The 12537-nt window shown below is 39.0% G+C and overlaps 1 protein-coding gene across 2 annotated transcripts in view; it reads right to left on the bottom strand.

The window, feature by feature from the left end:
* Positions 1-210: 210 nt before the first annotated feature.
* MYL10 (myosin light chain 10) overlaps positions 211-12537 on the bottom strand; it is a 50967-nt gene continuing 38640 nt past the window's right edge. For both annotated transcript variants that reach the window (XM_027791124.2, XM_027791123.2), the window contains 5 exons: positions 11463-11538; positions 9881-9985; positions 6267-6345; positions 1203-1251; positions 211-450 (listed from right to left, as the gene is read on the bottom strand). In XM_027791124.2, the coding sequence (XP_027646925.1) occupies positions 352-450; positions 1203-1251; positions 6267-6345; positions 9881-9985; positions 11463-11538 (408 nt within the window). In that variant the 3' untranslated portion in view covers positions 211-351. The remainder of the gene's footprint in view (positions 451-1202; positions 1252-6266; positions 6346-9880; positions 9986-11462; positions 11539-12537) is intronic.

Here is a 12537-nt window from a genome sequence, read left to right on the forward strand (position 1 = left end):
TAAGTTAGAGGATTTCTCAATTAATACACGGAGCTTATGTATAAAGAGGTTAAGCAACACTGCAGTGCGCAGTGGACCATCTGGTGAACATTAGGATTGTCAATAAATCATGAAAGCACCAGTTCATCAAGAAAATTCCATTTCAAACCACTGACAGAAAAAAATGGTATTTTCATCTTTTATAAAAACAGGAGCATTAAACAACTTTAATCTAATTTCAATTGTTTTATTGGTTCTCTTCTGATGACCACATGGCTTCACATACTGAATGTTTAGCCCTTCGTCTTGCACACAAAAGCATTATGAAGTAACTTGGTGCACCATCACAGGAGGAGCTCATCTCTTTCCTCTTTAGTCTTTTTCCTCACCATGGGTGATAACGTAACAGAGGTTCTTATAGTCAAGATTACCAGAGACATCTGGAGGGAAAGCAGCAAACATCTGCTTGATCTGCCAAGCAAAGAGGAGACAAGTGTTACAAACGTAGGACCGTGGGACAGCGACATATACTGCTTTTCATTTTCAACCCAGTTCAGCTCCCTTCTGTCTTGATCTGTTAACCACTGTGGAAACTTCTTCCTTAGCTTCAGTAAAATTGCAATAGGGATTAGGACACAACTAGTTAATACAGTCCTGCCAGAATCCCAAGAGGTTCCCTGTTGCAAAGAGCTCTCCCTGAAATCCAGGTAAACCCTGGCCAAATATCGTACTATAGTCTGCCCTCCAATCTGTTCTTGCCACAAACCAACTTCACTCAAACTCCTCCTCTGAAAATAAAGTCTCACTAAATTCCTCCCAGCCGGCAGAATCCATGCTCAGTCTCACACAAACCACAAAGTCAGTACCTCATTTCAGATTTCAAGCAAAATAACTCTCACAGAAATGGAAACCAGATCACAGTCCCCACCCAAACCCACTTGGACTATAGTAAATTCATTGCCCAGCTTGCCATAGGAAAGAACAGCAAGAGATAGGCCATGCTTACACTTGGATGGCAGTCCAAAGAATCTGTTTGACTTTGATTTAGCCATGGAGCTATTCAGAAGAGATGCTTTGAATTGTTCCTAATTGCTAGAACTGGCATCGACCTTCTTTCAGTCTGGATTTCAGCTGAATTCATGCATTTAAAGAGGGGCAAATACTTATGGTTGAATAGTAGCTGGAGATAGATTCCTATTTTGAATAAAGAAGGTGGTCCTTACCTCTTCTTGACTGAACCGGTCTGCCTGTGTCATAAGCATTTCTTTGATGCTGTTCAAATAAAATGAAATAGCCTGATTAAAGGGTGATAATGGCACATGACAATTCAGATGGCAAGATCCGTCCTGAAGTTGCATGAAAGAAAATCTGTGTGACCGCATAAATTAGAGCTGTTAATCCTTACATGATATTGTAAGAGATTTTCTGTGGGCAGCCATCAGTGTCAATGCCTCGCTCTGCCAACTTATTTTGCTTTTGTCACATTTTATAGAGGTTTAAAATTGTTTAAGGTTATTACTCTAATTGAAATACAGCAATTTTGTATGCTTATCTTAACCTAAAATGGTAGGTTTTCTTACTTGCTGTTTAAAGTTTGGATCACTTAACAAAACCAAAAGAAAGAATATTTTCTGTAAAATCTGAGGATGAAAGGAACGGAGCATGAAATGAGAAAGAGGACTTGAAAGAGAACTCCAACAGCTATTCCGAATCATCATCTGAGAATCCCTTTATTTGCATGCAGTCATTCCCAGAGGAGACTGTGAAACTGCATGAGACCTGTTGTATTTCACGGTACAATGTCTTGATCTGGAGTTACAGCACTGTAACACGGAGCTTATCCCACACACAATCTGCATCCTATGCAACCACATCAAAGAGAATATTTTTTGGGACAGACTCTCAGCTGATTTATTCTCTATTTTCAAACCCATTGTGGGAAGTCAGTCAGGCATGTAATTTTTTTACCTAAGTTTATAGGTGAATAGAAAAGCTAGGAAAAATGATTACTGCTTCTAGTCTAACCTCTTTTAGTTCTTTCTATTTCACCCAGTTACTCATGTACTGAGGGCAGTATATGCGCAATGTGCTAGAACATCCACCAGTATGAAGTCAGTTATATCACATAAACATCCCTTTCAGTTATGTTAATAATTTCCCCTTCCTGTAGGAGTATGCCTATATTAATCTCAAAGAGCTTGCATTCACGCTGAAGAGGTAGAGTTGTCTCCTGTTGCTACTGCCAAAGGTATTTATACATTATCAAGATTTTTTCTAGATTGGTAAAGCAGACTATAAACCTGTGATAACAGGTTAGCAGCCTGTTGTACAAAAACAAAAGCTGAAACAAGCATAGAAATCTGGGTTTAGGTTGTAGGTTTGAAAAAAGGCTGCTTTTTTGGAAGAATTGGCGGGGGGTGGGGGGCAGTGTGTGAGAGCAATAGCTTTTCTGGAAGCAGCCCTTTCTGCTTTTTAAAGTGAATATTTAAAACTAACTATTTACAACAGAAATTATGCCTGCACAGCAACACTTCCATGTGAGAGCAAAATTCAGCCGCTGTGGATGCAGATGTTTGGGCAAAATAGTGAAGCTTCTCTTTCTGTTCCCATGCACTATGCATCTCAAGTGAAAAAAGTCACGCAAATAAAAGTGTAGTTTTGATGGCAAAGCTACAACTGTACTTCCTCATATCTCTTACCCACATATTTTTTTTCCAGGAAAAGGCTACAACAAAGACATCCCAATTTGCGTAAGAGGCATATACACTTCTGAATCTCTTTCTTGTTGATGTTAAGTGCTCATTTGGAAGGACAGAAAGGGAAAGTGAAAAAAGAAGTTTCTGGATAATGATTAAGGATCTTGCCCACAAGAACAAGGGTGAAAATATCCATGCAAGTTCAGGAAATACTCTGAAGTCACAGACAGAGCTTAAGCTATTGTACATATCTTTCTTGCATTACTTTACCATTCCCTTTACTCAGCAAAGTCTTTCTTCAGCTTTTTCTCTCATATTGTTGTTTCTGTTTTGTTATCCTGGCCTTTTGTTATGTGATTGCATTTTTTGAAGTGGAATTCTCAAATGATGAGTGGGTGCAAAAGTAGAGAGATCATTCTCATGAGCATAAATTGATTATTGGATATATGTGCACTGGGGCAAACAGCATTAGCAAATGTAAATAGGAAGTGTGATACAGGAAGGAGCCTGGTGAATAGAAGGAAGCACTTAGAGCAATTTTGTCAGAAGTCACAAATAAACTTCATCACAAACAGGCCTGAATTAAAAAGAGATCCGGGCACTCTGTGTCTTCCACTCACATGCTTAAAGTATTTAGGGGAAAAGAAAAGATCAAATATCTAATTATAATCTTCTGATGCACAGCCCAGTAGGCTCTGGCACACTCATAAGGAAGAAAGACTGAGTTAAGCATCTATGCACGTTTTCCATTATTTATTTTATAGGGAAATAAACACTCACAATTTCCAAAGCTAGATATTATGCACTCTTTTCTTTGTGCATCTTGTTTTCTTTTTTAAAGACTATTTGCTACTCAAAAAAAAATAATCAAAGTCTTGGGCAAAAAAAGGTATCTGTTTGCCTTGACATGGGAGTCTAACTTATCTCTTGTCCTAGATGACATCAATTCCTTCTACAGTTACAAATACTCCATTGCATTCTTATATTTCAAAAGCTGTTTTAAAATTATCTGTGAAATCTCTGGGACATTTTGGTTTTCCACAGGGTTTGCCCTTTCTACAGTGCTGTCTTGGAAAAAAACAGGTGAGTCAAAACAAGCAGCGCTCTACAAATGTGATTAGAAACATCACTGGCTCAGCCAAACTAATCTCCGAAGGTCCGGCGCACACGTAAACTCCCTGGGTCCATTTTCATCTGGTACAAATCTGCAAAGTTTTGTTGGCATCAGCATGAGGCACAGTTGCTGTTGGCCTGACTCACTTTGTCCAATGAATGGCATTTAGGACTGAATCATCTAACCTTTCCAAACACTATGCCAGTTTACACCAGCTGAGAATGTGACCTAAAGCATTTTCTCTTTTTGACATCATGCTATAGGAAGGATTTTATGTGTGGTATAACGATGCAGACAAACAAAGTTTGTCATTGAAGTTGGAAGTAAGTTATAAACTCCTGGAGCTTCTGGAAAGGTTAGAAGACTCCGTCCCAGCTACCATCAGATGGACTAAGTGAGTCATTTCCAGACTAGAGGTGAAAACACGCAGAGGGAAGAAACGTAAAAATCCCCAGAAGGATGTTAACTCCATGAACATAAAAAGAAGTTCTGATTAAAAGGTCAACATGGCTCGTTTTGGAAAGAAACATTCCAGGATTTTTTAATATGGAGAAATATTATTTATTAACATTAACTGTCATATTGAAATGGCTGTATAAGCCAACATAAAAATTATTTCAAAACCTTCAAATGTCTAAATTTTGGAAGCATATGAATAGAAGTTAAACCTCAAAGACATTCACGGAATTGATTTAATGGTTTGTTCTGTAATGATCAACAATACCCTCGGGTCTAATAAGTAAACATTATGCTCTGTTGTGGTGACGAACTAAAACAATTGTCTAATGTTAGCAGTGCAGTGGGGGTGGGGACAAAGTTGACCTTTTCCATCAAGGAAAAATAAAAGTATTTCTCTCTCATCTTCATTTTGGAGTGTGATACTGCATTCCTAATTTGCCCCAAACTCCAATTGGCTTCCAGCACTCAAGGATTGTAGAACTGGGCACAGGGTGGCAAGCTGCAGATTTTGTATGCAATATATTGTTACAGAGAGTGGTAGGAAATATAACATTTCATGGGGTTTGTATTATCAGAAGGTTGTATTTTCATGGTTGTGATTTCACTACCATGTGATCTGGCCTATTTGGCAACAGGCTACATTTTATTCTGATGGTTTGAGTCACTTCTGATGTGTTTCTCAGACTGTTCTTCCCAAGCTGCTTGGATAATGCTAACCCCAAACCAATCAGGATGATTATTAACCCTCTGTTTCTTTGGATTGTTTGCTACATCCACTTGTTGTGTTTTAATTAGTTCAGAAGTTCTTTAGTGAAAAGACTGTCTATTTGCTTTTATTTTGCTTATTGCATACCATAATATGACTCCCATACCCACTGGGGTACTGTCAGCAAAAAAGCATACTGGTAATGGTAAGAAATACTGTACTTTTTTGTACAAATTCTGTATTTTCAACTAACTTTCATTGGTAATTTAAGATAATGACATAGAAAACTCCACCTCAGAGGTTCTGGTAAGATGTTTAGTTTTCATTTACTTTATCACAACATTAGCAGAATTAATTGATGCAAATACTATTTTGTAACTCATGGTTCCTTAATAAATTTACTATACGTACTATGCTTTGTAAAATCCACCTGAAATAGCTGCTGCAGTAAAATTATAGACCCCCAAATTCACCAAGGAATATAAGCATATGCATAAACCTAGGCACATGTAGCATTCCACTGGAGCCATAGGTCAGACCTCCTTATCCACTGCCCTGATTTGATATCATTTATCTCATTTAACTGATGCCCTTCTTGCACCATTTTGGCAGTGTAATGAGAGTTTAAATTTGTGCAATTAGCACTTAAAGTCCTTTTACCTTGCTTTGTTGATGTTACAGGTTATGAATACAAATTAGGACTTGCCTCCTTCTTTAAAAAATAGCCATACTGACAATAATTGCCATATTATTAGCAGTATTATTTGGTTTGGCTCCCACCATATCTAGTGGAATTTTACAGCAAATGATTGTCTCGAAGCAGAAGGCTCAAATGGTAAACACATAACAAGGAAAATACCCTCACTAAAACCATGTCCCAGAGTTAATTAAATTGATCACTTTTTTAAAAAGGAGACTAGATTTCCCATTTTAGTCAAGCACTCTGAGAATTAGGCACCAGACGTTCATTTTAATTTACATATGGAGTTAATCTACAAAGAGTCATGTGTTGATTTATATCCAGACCTTCAAAAAAGGCTATCTAATGGCCTACATGTGATTATATTTCCGTTGCCTCTTGCAATGTCTGAAGACAATAACATCTCCTTTTGGTATATAAGCACATTCATACAATAGTCCAGTCTTTTAACTCTGGCTTACAAAGCTAAATGTTTTTCCGCCTGATAGTTCCTCTGTCTCTTAAAACACCATGAAAAATACAGCTTTTAAGCAGTTCTTTAAGCGTGTGCAATTATTATTATTATTATTATTATTATTATTATTATTTTAAAAGGATTTGAAATAAACTTACTAGTCTGCCTTTATGTGGCCTTTTCCTTCTGGGTCAAAAATCTTAAAAGCATTCAGAATGGTTTCTTCTGGGTCTGTGCCTAAAATTAATGAAATATAATTTAGAAGCCTGGATGTATTTCTATAGCAGTCGAATACTTGCTAAATAATTGCATTCACTTGAAAACAGTGCAAAATGGAGAATTCTGCAGTTGTAGGTCTGATGACAAAGGTTCCTTAAGTCGGCAGCATTTGTCATGTCAGATAAACAATAGAGGTGAATAGTTCAATGCTCAGAAGCTTAAAAATAATAACTCATATCTATTCTATGTCTGCAGGAGAGAAAACTTCCAGGAACTGGTCTCCAATATCAGTACCCAGAGGATTAGTGGCTTTCAGAAATGAAAATATAACAAACTGTTTCCCTCACTGGCTTCCTTTAATCTTGTTCTGTACGTTCCTTGTAAAAACACTTTTTGATGTTACTCGTTCGTCACTGTATAGAAAAGAGGTTATTTCCCTCACCAAAGGAAATGGAGCTCATCATAAAATCAGAATGTCAACGCAGTGGAAACAGGATGATCAATGGTTAAATGGTGATCTGCACTTATATTCTGTAGGGCACTTCCACTAAAGTACCTCCTCATTAGGTGTTACCTACAGAAACAGGGTGGTTTAGAGCACTAGACTATGGCTCCAGCATTTTGCTTCTGCTCCTAGCTGGGCCACAAACTTTTGGTATGACTCTAATTTCCCTGCTCCTCTGTTCCCAGCAGTAAAATGATAGGAATAGTCTTCCTCTTTTTCCACCCTTTATCTGTTCCATCTATTTAGACAGAAAAAAAATATTTGGGTCAAGGACTAACTTTCACAGTGCCTTAAACTTGGCTGGGGTTTCTGAGTATTCTCTAATACTGCAGATTCTGAGTATACTCATGGTCAGTTTTAACCCACACCAAAGGATACTCTAAATACTGTGTTTCTGACTATTCACCAGTTTTTCAAAATATTACAGTAGTATATATAATATAAATCATTATTCATAACTGTAGGAAACCAAATTTACAAGCAGATAGACTGACCCATGGAAAAATTAAGCTACTTAGGATGCTGAAATGTTGAAAGCATCATCAAAAAAGGTAGCTACACAAAGAACCGCAGTTTCAAAGTTTGGCAGAGAGAGAACCAGAATAGAACCCAGTCAAGGTTCCCTGCTCTAATGACTATGTACACTCCTGATACCTTCTTAGTTTTCTTTGTTTAAAAGGTTTCACAAGGATTATTAGTAAGATCTTAGTGGATATAACAGTGAATAAACCTAAGGCTATAATATGGCCTCCTCCTTGTCACACACTGGCCACATAATTTTGCCAAGCTGTAGGCGCTATATTTGAACTGCAATGAATATATGATCAATACAAAAAGCATTGGTATTTAATGAGTGTTTTGATTGTCCCATGAAGAGAAATGTCTTCCAGCTCTGAGGAAAGGACTGCATTTTAAGTAGTCACCACTGTGTGGGGGATTTTTTTTTTTTTCCCTTACTGTGTTTTACATTTTCTACTCTGTCATATCCTTGGACTTTGGCTTTGAAGAAAAGCAATGCAGCAGGCATTCTTTATTGATTAGCTGGTAAATAAAGTGGTTTCTTTGATGTGCGGCATCTCTGTTTTCTGTACAAATTGTATTATTCTGACTCCCTGTAGAAACAGCTCCATGTGGTTGGCATTAACATAAACTGAGTTTTGTTAGCTGTTCATCTGGCATCATAATCTCAATATACAAAGCTAAAGCTCATCCTGAAAATCCCTGCTTCCCCTTTATGACAGAAATCAATTATAGCACAACAAATTTTACTTAGAAAGCACCTTTCACCAAATTCTCTGAGTGGTACTTAGCTAATAAAGAGTGTTGCAAAATTGCCATATCCACTTCCTCTAGCCCTTTCTCCCTTTCTAATTGCACTACAAAGGCTCTTCATCCCAATTAGTTTTGATTGGGAATGTGCAGTCTTTTGGCTCTGCTTCCTTTGCATGACAAACCCAACCAGAAGGGCATGACAAGCACAGCTGTGATTTTCCCTTCACCAAATGGAAATTAAAAAAAAAAAACACCTCCTCCTCTGCTAGTAGCCAACAGGAAACCTGCAGACAAGAGGGTTATGCTTTACCATTCACCTTCCTGTGCTGGCTCTGGGTTTAGGCCACACAATTGGCAGGGCCACGGATTCTTTGCCAGCTTCAGCAATCGTAAGAAACAAGAAGGAAGAGGGGAAAGGGAGAAGAGCTCATTTCCATGCTCTGTGTAATCATAAGCATCACAAATAGACAGGAATGGGTAGCAGGGCACCCCACTGGAAATAGTCACATCTCCCAGAAGGAAGATGATGGAGGAGGGCACTATCTACTCTGCAAGATAGTATCTGGAATGTAAAGGTGCAGATACCTCTGTGACCGAGACAGATTGATGTCTGGGTAATAAAATCCCCTCCTCAGTGTTAGTCTACAGCCTTCTCCATCAGCTCTTACGTTTCCCAGACATGCTGTGTTCCTTAGCAATAGTGTATTTCTTTGAGGACCAGCTACATTAATTCTTTCTTTCAGACCTTTCTGTTTTCTATTCCAACCCTAGAAAGCACTTCACTGAAATTGTGCTCAGCTATATAAAGCCAGAGTCCAGCAGCAGTACAACAAATGTTTTTAAGAACATGGGATCAGCTTTTTCCATTTTCCTGTTCATTAGTTACTTTAACAAACTTCTGGAATGTGCTTGGCTAAGAGCAACCTTGCTTTGAAGGCCAAGGCTTTCACCTATTTTTAATGTGTATAGGAAGATGACTAGAGGTTTCTACTGGCCTCACACTCCCTCTCTTACAGTTTCTAGGCATTGACAGTATAGGAGATACAACTAGATTACTAGCCCCCACAACAAATATAGTACCCACATTTTCTGAAATCTACAGTGATCCCTATGTATTCTGTGGCAATGGACAAAATCCCTCTCCCTCATCATTGTGAAGCTACCGAGATTAAATTATTTCAATTTATCCATTCCGTTAAGAGTTATTCAGTGAAACCTTCATCCAGTGGCAAAATCACTATTGACCTCAAGTGAAACCAAGGCTGGGCCACTGCGTTACAACTACTACAGCAAATGAGGGATGACCACGTTGCTCCTTCAGGCCCTGTAACTGCACGGATGATGCAGAGGTCATGTCTGCATAATGAGCCAAAGGAGTGCAGAAAGTTTTTTTGTAGAAATACTGAAAATACCTTTAAACCAGGTAACACTGGGAGTGATACCACTACAGCATGAGCAACAGTTTTCCGCCTAGGAACCTACTGACAGTGAATAACTCATCTGCACTGTGCTCCAGGCTGCTGTGATTTCATTACTTTCTGGACCTCAACTTACCACTTTTATGTTCGCTTATGTAAGCTGAAATCACACCTTTGAATTGTCCTCTGGACGGTCCCTTAGCCTTTTCATACTTCAGCTCTGTCTGCAAAAATGGAGATCACTCCTTGCCTTTAAGCATTGTTCTGTGTATACATTATTATAATTTGCAAGGTGCTGAGATATTTCAGTGCTGAGGATCTTTGACAGATACCTCTCCAACCCCCCAAAGGTACTTACCTTTCAGCTTTTCCCCAAACATAGTAAGGAAGACAGTGAAGTTAATAGGACCTGGCGCCTCCTTCACCATGTCTTCAAGCTCTTCATTCTTGACATTCAGACGACCTGCAGCAGAGATCATTTTTCATAATAAATCACAAATTGTGTTTCAAAAAACTATTCCCATTCATCTCCTCCCACTGGGGAGCTCAGGGCTCTGTGCAACTTTGCTAATAACATGGTAGAACACAACTCCAGAATACCCCAGTGTAAAACAAATTGGCAGAGCTGGCTCTAAGATCAAAGGGTGACTGAAGGAGTAAGAAGGATAAATAACACGGATGTGGCCAGCAGTGGACGAAAGAAGGGGCACTTCAAAATAAACTGTTTTGGTTTTTGTTTTTTTTTACCTCAGGTGAAATACGGGCCCCACTGATATTAATATAGCAGAGCTCAAAGTGACTGAAGTGAATCCAAGGTCTCAGTCTTTGCCCTCCTTTATATTGAGATGCCTTTCTGAGTAGAGGGCAGATGGATGAGTTGAGTAGTCTTATCCCTCCCCCATCCTTGTGCAGTCCTATCCCTTCCCCATCCTTGCGCAATCCTATTCATGAGAATTAAGACCCTGGCAACCCCGCTCAGACTGAATGGTAATTTCTTGTGACTGTGCTTCATAGGCATTGAGGGGCTTCACTGAACAGGAAAGATACCAGAACTTGGCCTTAAGAAATAAATATTCCAGGGTAACAGTAGCTACAGGCCAAAGTTTGCAAACCTCGTTGTCACAATAAAGAGTTCAGGAGCTTCTGCTCTTTGCACTGACTCTGCTGGCATCTGATTCCACCCCAGGGAGCACTAAAGATTCCTATCAAACTCTTTTTAACAAGATCCAGATGGCAAAAGCCCAAATGCCTACATCACTGTTCAAGCCTCAAATGTTGCAACAAGGATACAACTCCAGGTCTAGGATCATGAGCATCTTGATTTTTCCTTTCCTTGGGAAGATTTACTTTAATCTGCTTGATATTATCAGGATTGTGATGTGCATGGAATGGACAATACCTAATCTCATGACATGCACATTCCACCCCACATAAGGGCACAACAGCACAGAACCTCACATGAAGCCCTCCTACTTTTATGTGGGTGGAGGGGCAGCTAGACCATGACAACAACGTTAATTGGTAGATATTGCATGGATCCTAGATGAAAAAGGTGCAGCCTGTGAAGCCTGGATTCAGAGGCAAATCAGAAATGCCTGGCATGGACCCCTGCTTGGGTGGGCTTTTTATGAAATAGTTGCAGGGGAGGGATCAGTGCCTTTGGAGAGTTGCCAGCCGCACAGCTCTGTTGCACCCGCCAGCGAGTCCCAGAGAGACCTTCACTTTGCTTCTGAAAGAGGCTGCTCAGGAAACTTTCCAGCTGGAGCTATATAGTAAGACAGCAACTACCGTAAAGGAGGAAGATCAAACCAAACAGGTTTCCTTTTGCCTCCTGTGTATCTCATTACTTCCCCCCCTGTAATTCTAATACAAACTTCTTTTATGTGCTTGAAATTTAAACTGCATTTCTTTTAAGTATTTAATTATTGCTACCAGTTTACCTAGTGCAGCAAATGTGTCTCTCAAGTCTGCTTTGTCAATAAAGCCATCCCTGTTCTGATCCATGATGGTAAAAGCCTGTTGGAAGAAAAAGGAAAGTTTACTGCCATTGCCCTGTTGCACTGGACAGTGCTACAATCTCACATTCCAGTTCAGGGGGGTATTATATTCATACTGTAAAAAAGAATATTTAACTTCCTTTGATTCACCCACATCATGCCACATCATTGCACTTTCCTCACTTTCAACACATTACTGTATCTTGGCAAGGGGCTTAATTAAACCCACCCAAACTTCCTCTTACTAAATTAATGCTCAGTGCAGCATGTAGCTGGGCTGAAGCCAGTGCTGGCAGCTCCAGCCGTTCAGGCCTTAACCCATAAAAGTTTGAATTAGGGAGGCTTTAGTTAGGGAGGATTTAGTCAGTGGTTACTCTGTGTGGTTTGTACCTTTCCTGTACCTTGTTCCTTTGTGCAGCAATCATATTCTGTAAAACATTTAATTACTCTAGATATCTCTCTGTTATCAAGCTAAAGTCAGTTTCTGCTGTGTCTTAAAAAATGATCCATCACAGCTGACTTTTCAGAAGTACAGAGAAGTGTAGGTTTCATTGTATTATTTATTCAAAGTTTGTTTCCCTTTCAAATAAATTGTATCCTTCAGACTGTGTTCTGTGCTCTAAGTGACCTTGATGTGTTGACCTTAAATACTTCTTGTCAGGCAAAATTTAACTTTTGATAGAAGAAACCCACTTATTTTTCTATTTTCAGCCAACACAGAATTTATGTACTCTAACCATTATTTACCAAGCCAGCTAACTGCCTATCTATCTGTTTACCTATTTGCATGTCTGTCTATTCACTGCCATCACACTTTTAATGTTTTATTGATTTTGAAAGATTTTAATGACCTGAAATTCCCTTGGTCATACTATGGGGAATATTAGTAGAACCAGGGATGTCTCTGAAGCTGGTTATCTGTCTGACATGCACATCAATATGAGAGTCTATCTTTACAATGACCAGAAATTATTCCTACTTCAGTATTATAATGAAAGACAATGTTCTCTTGAGAATA

This window comes from Falco peregrinus, chromosome 2 (assembly GCF_023634155.1).
Source record: "Falco peregrinus isolate bFalPer1 chromosome 2, bFalPer1.pri, whole genome shotgun sequence".
Classification (NCBI taxonomy): domain Eukaryota; kingdom Metazoa; phylum Chordata; class Aves; order Falconiformes; family Falconidae; genus Falco; species Falco peregrinus.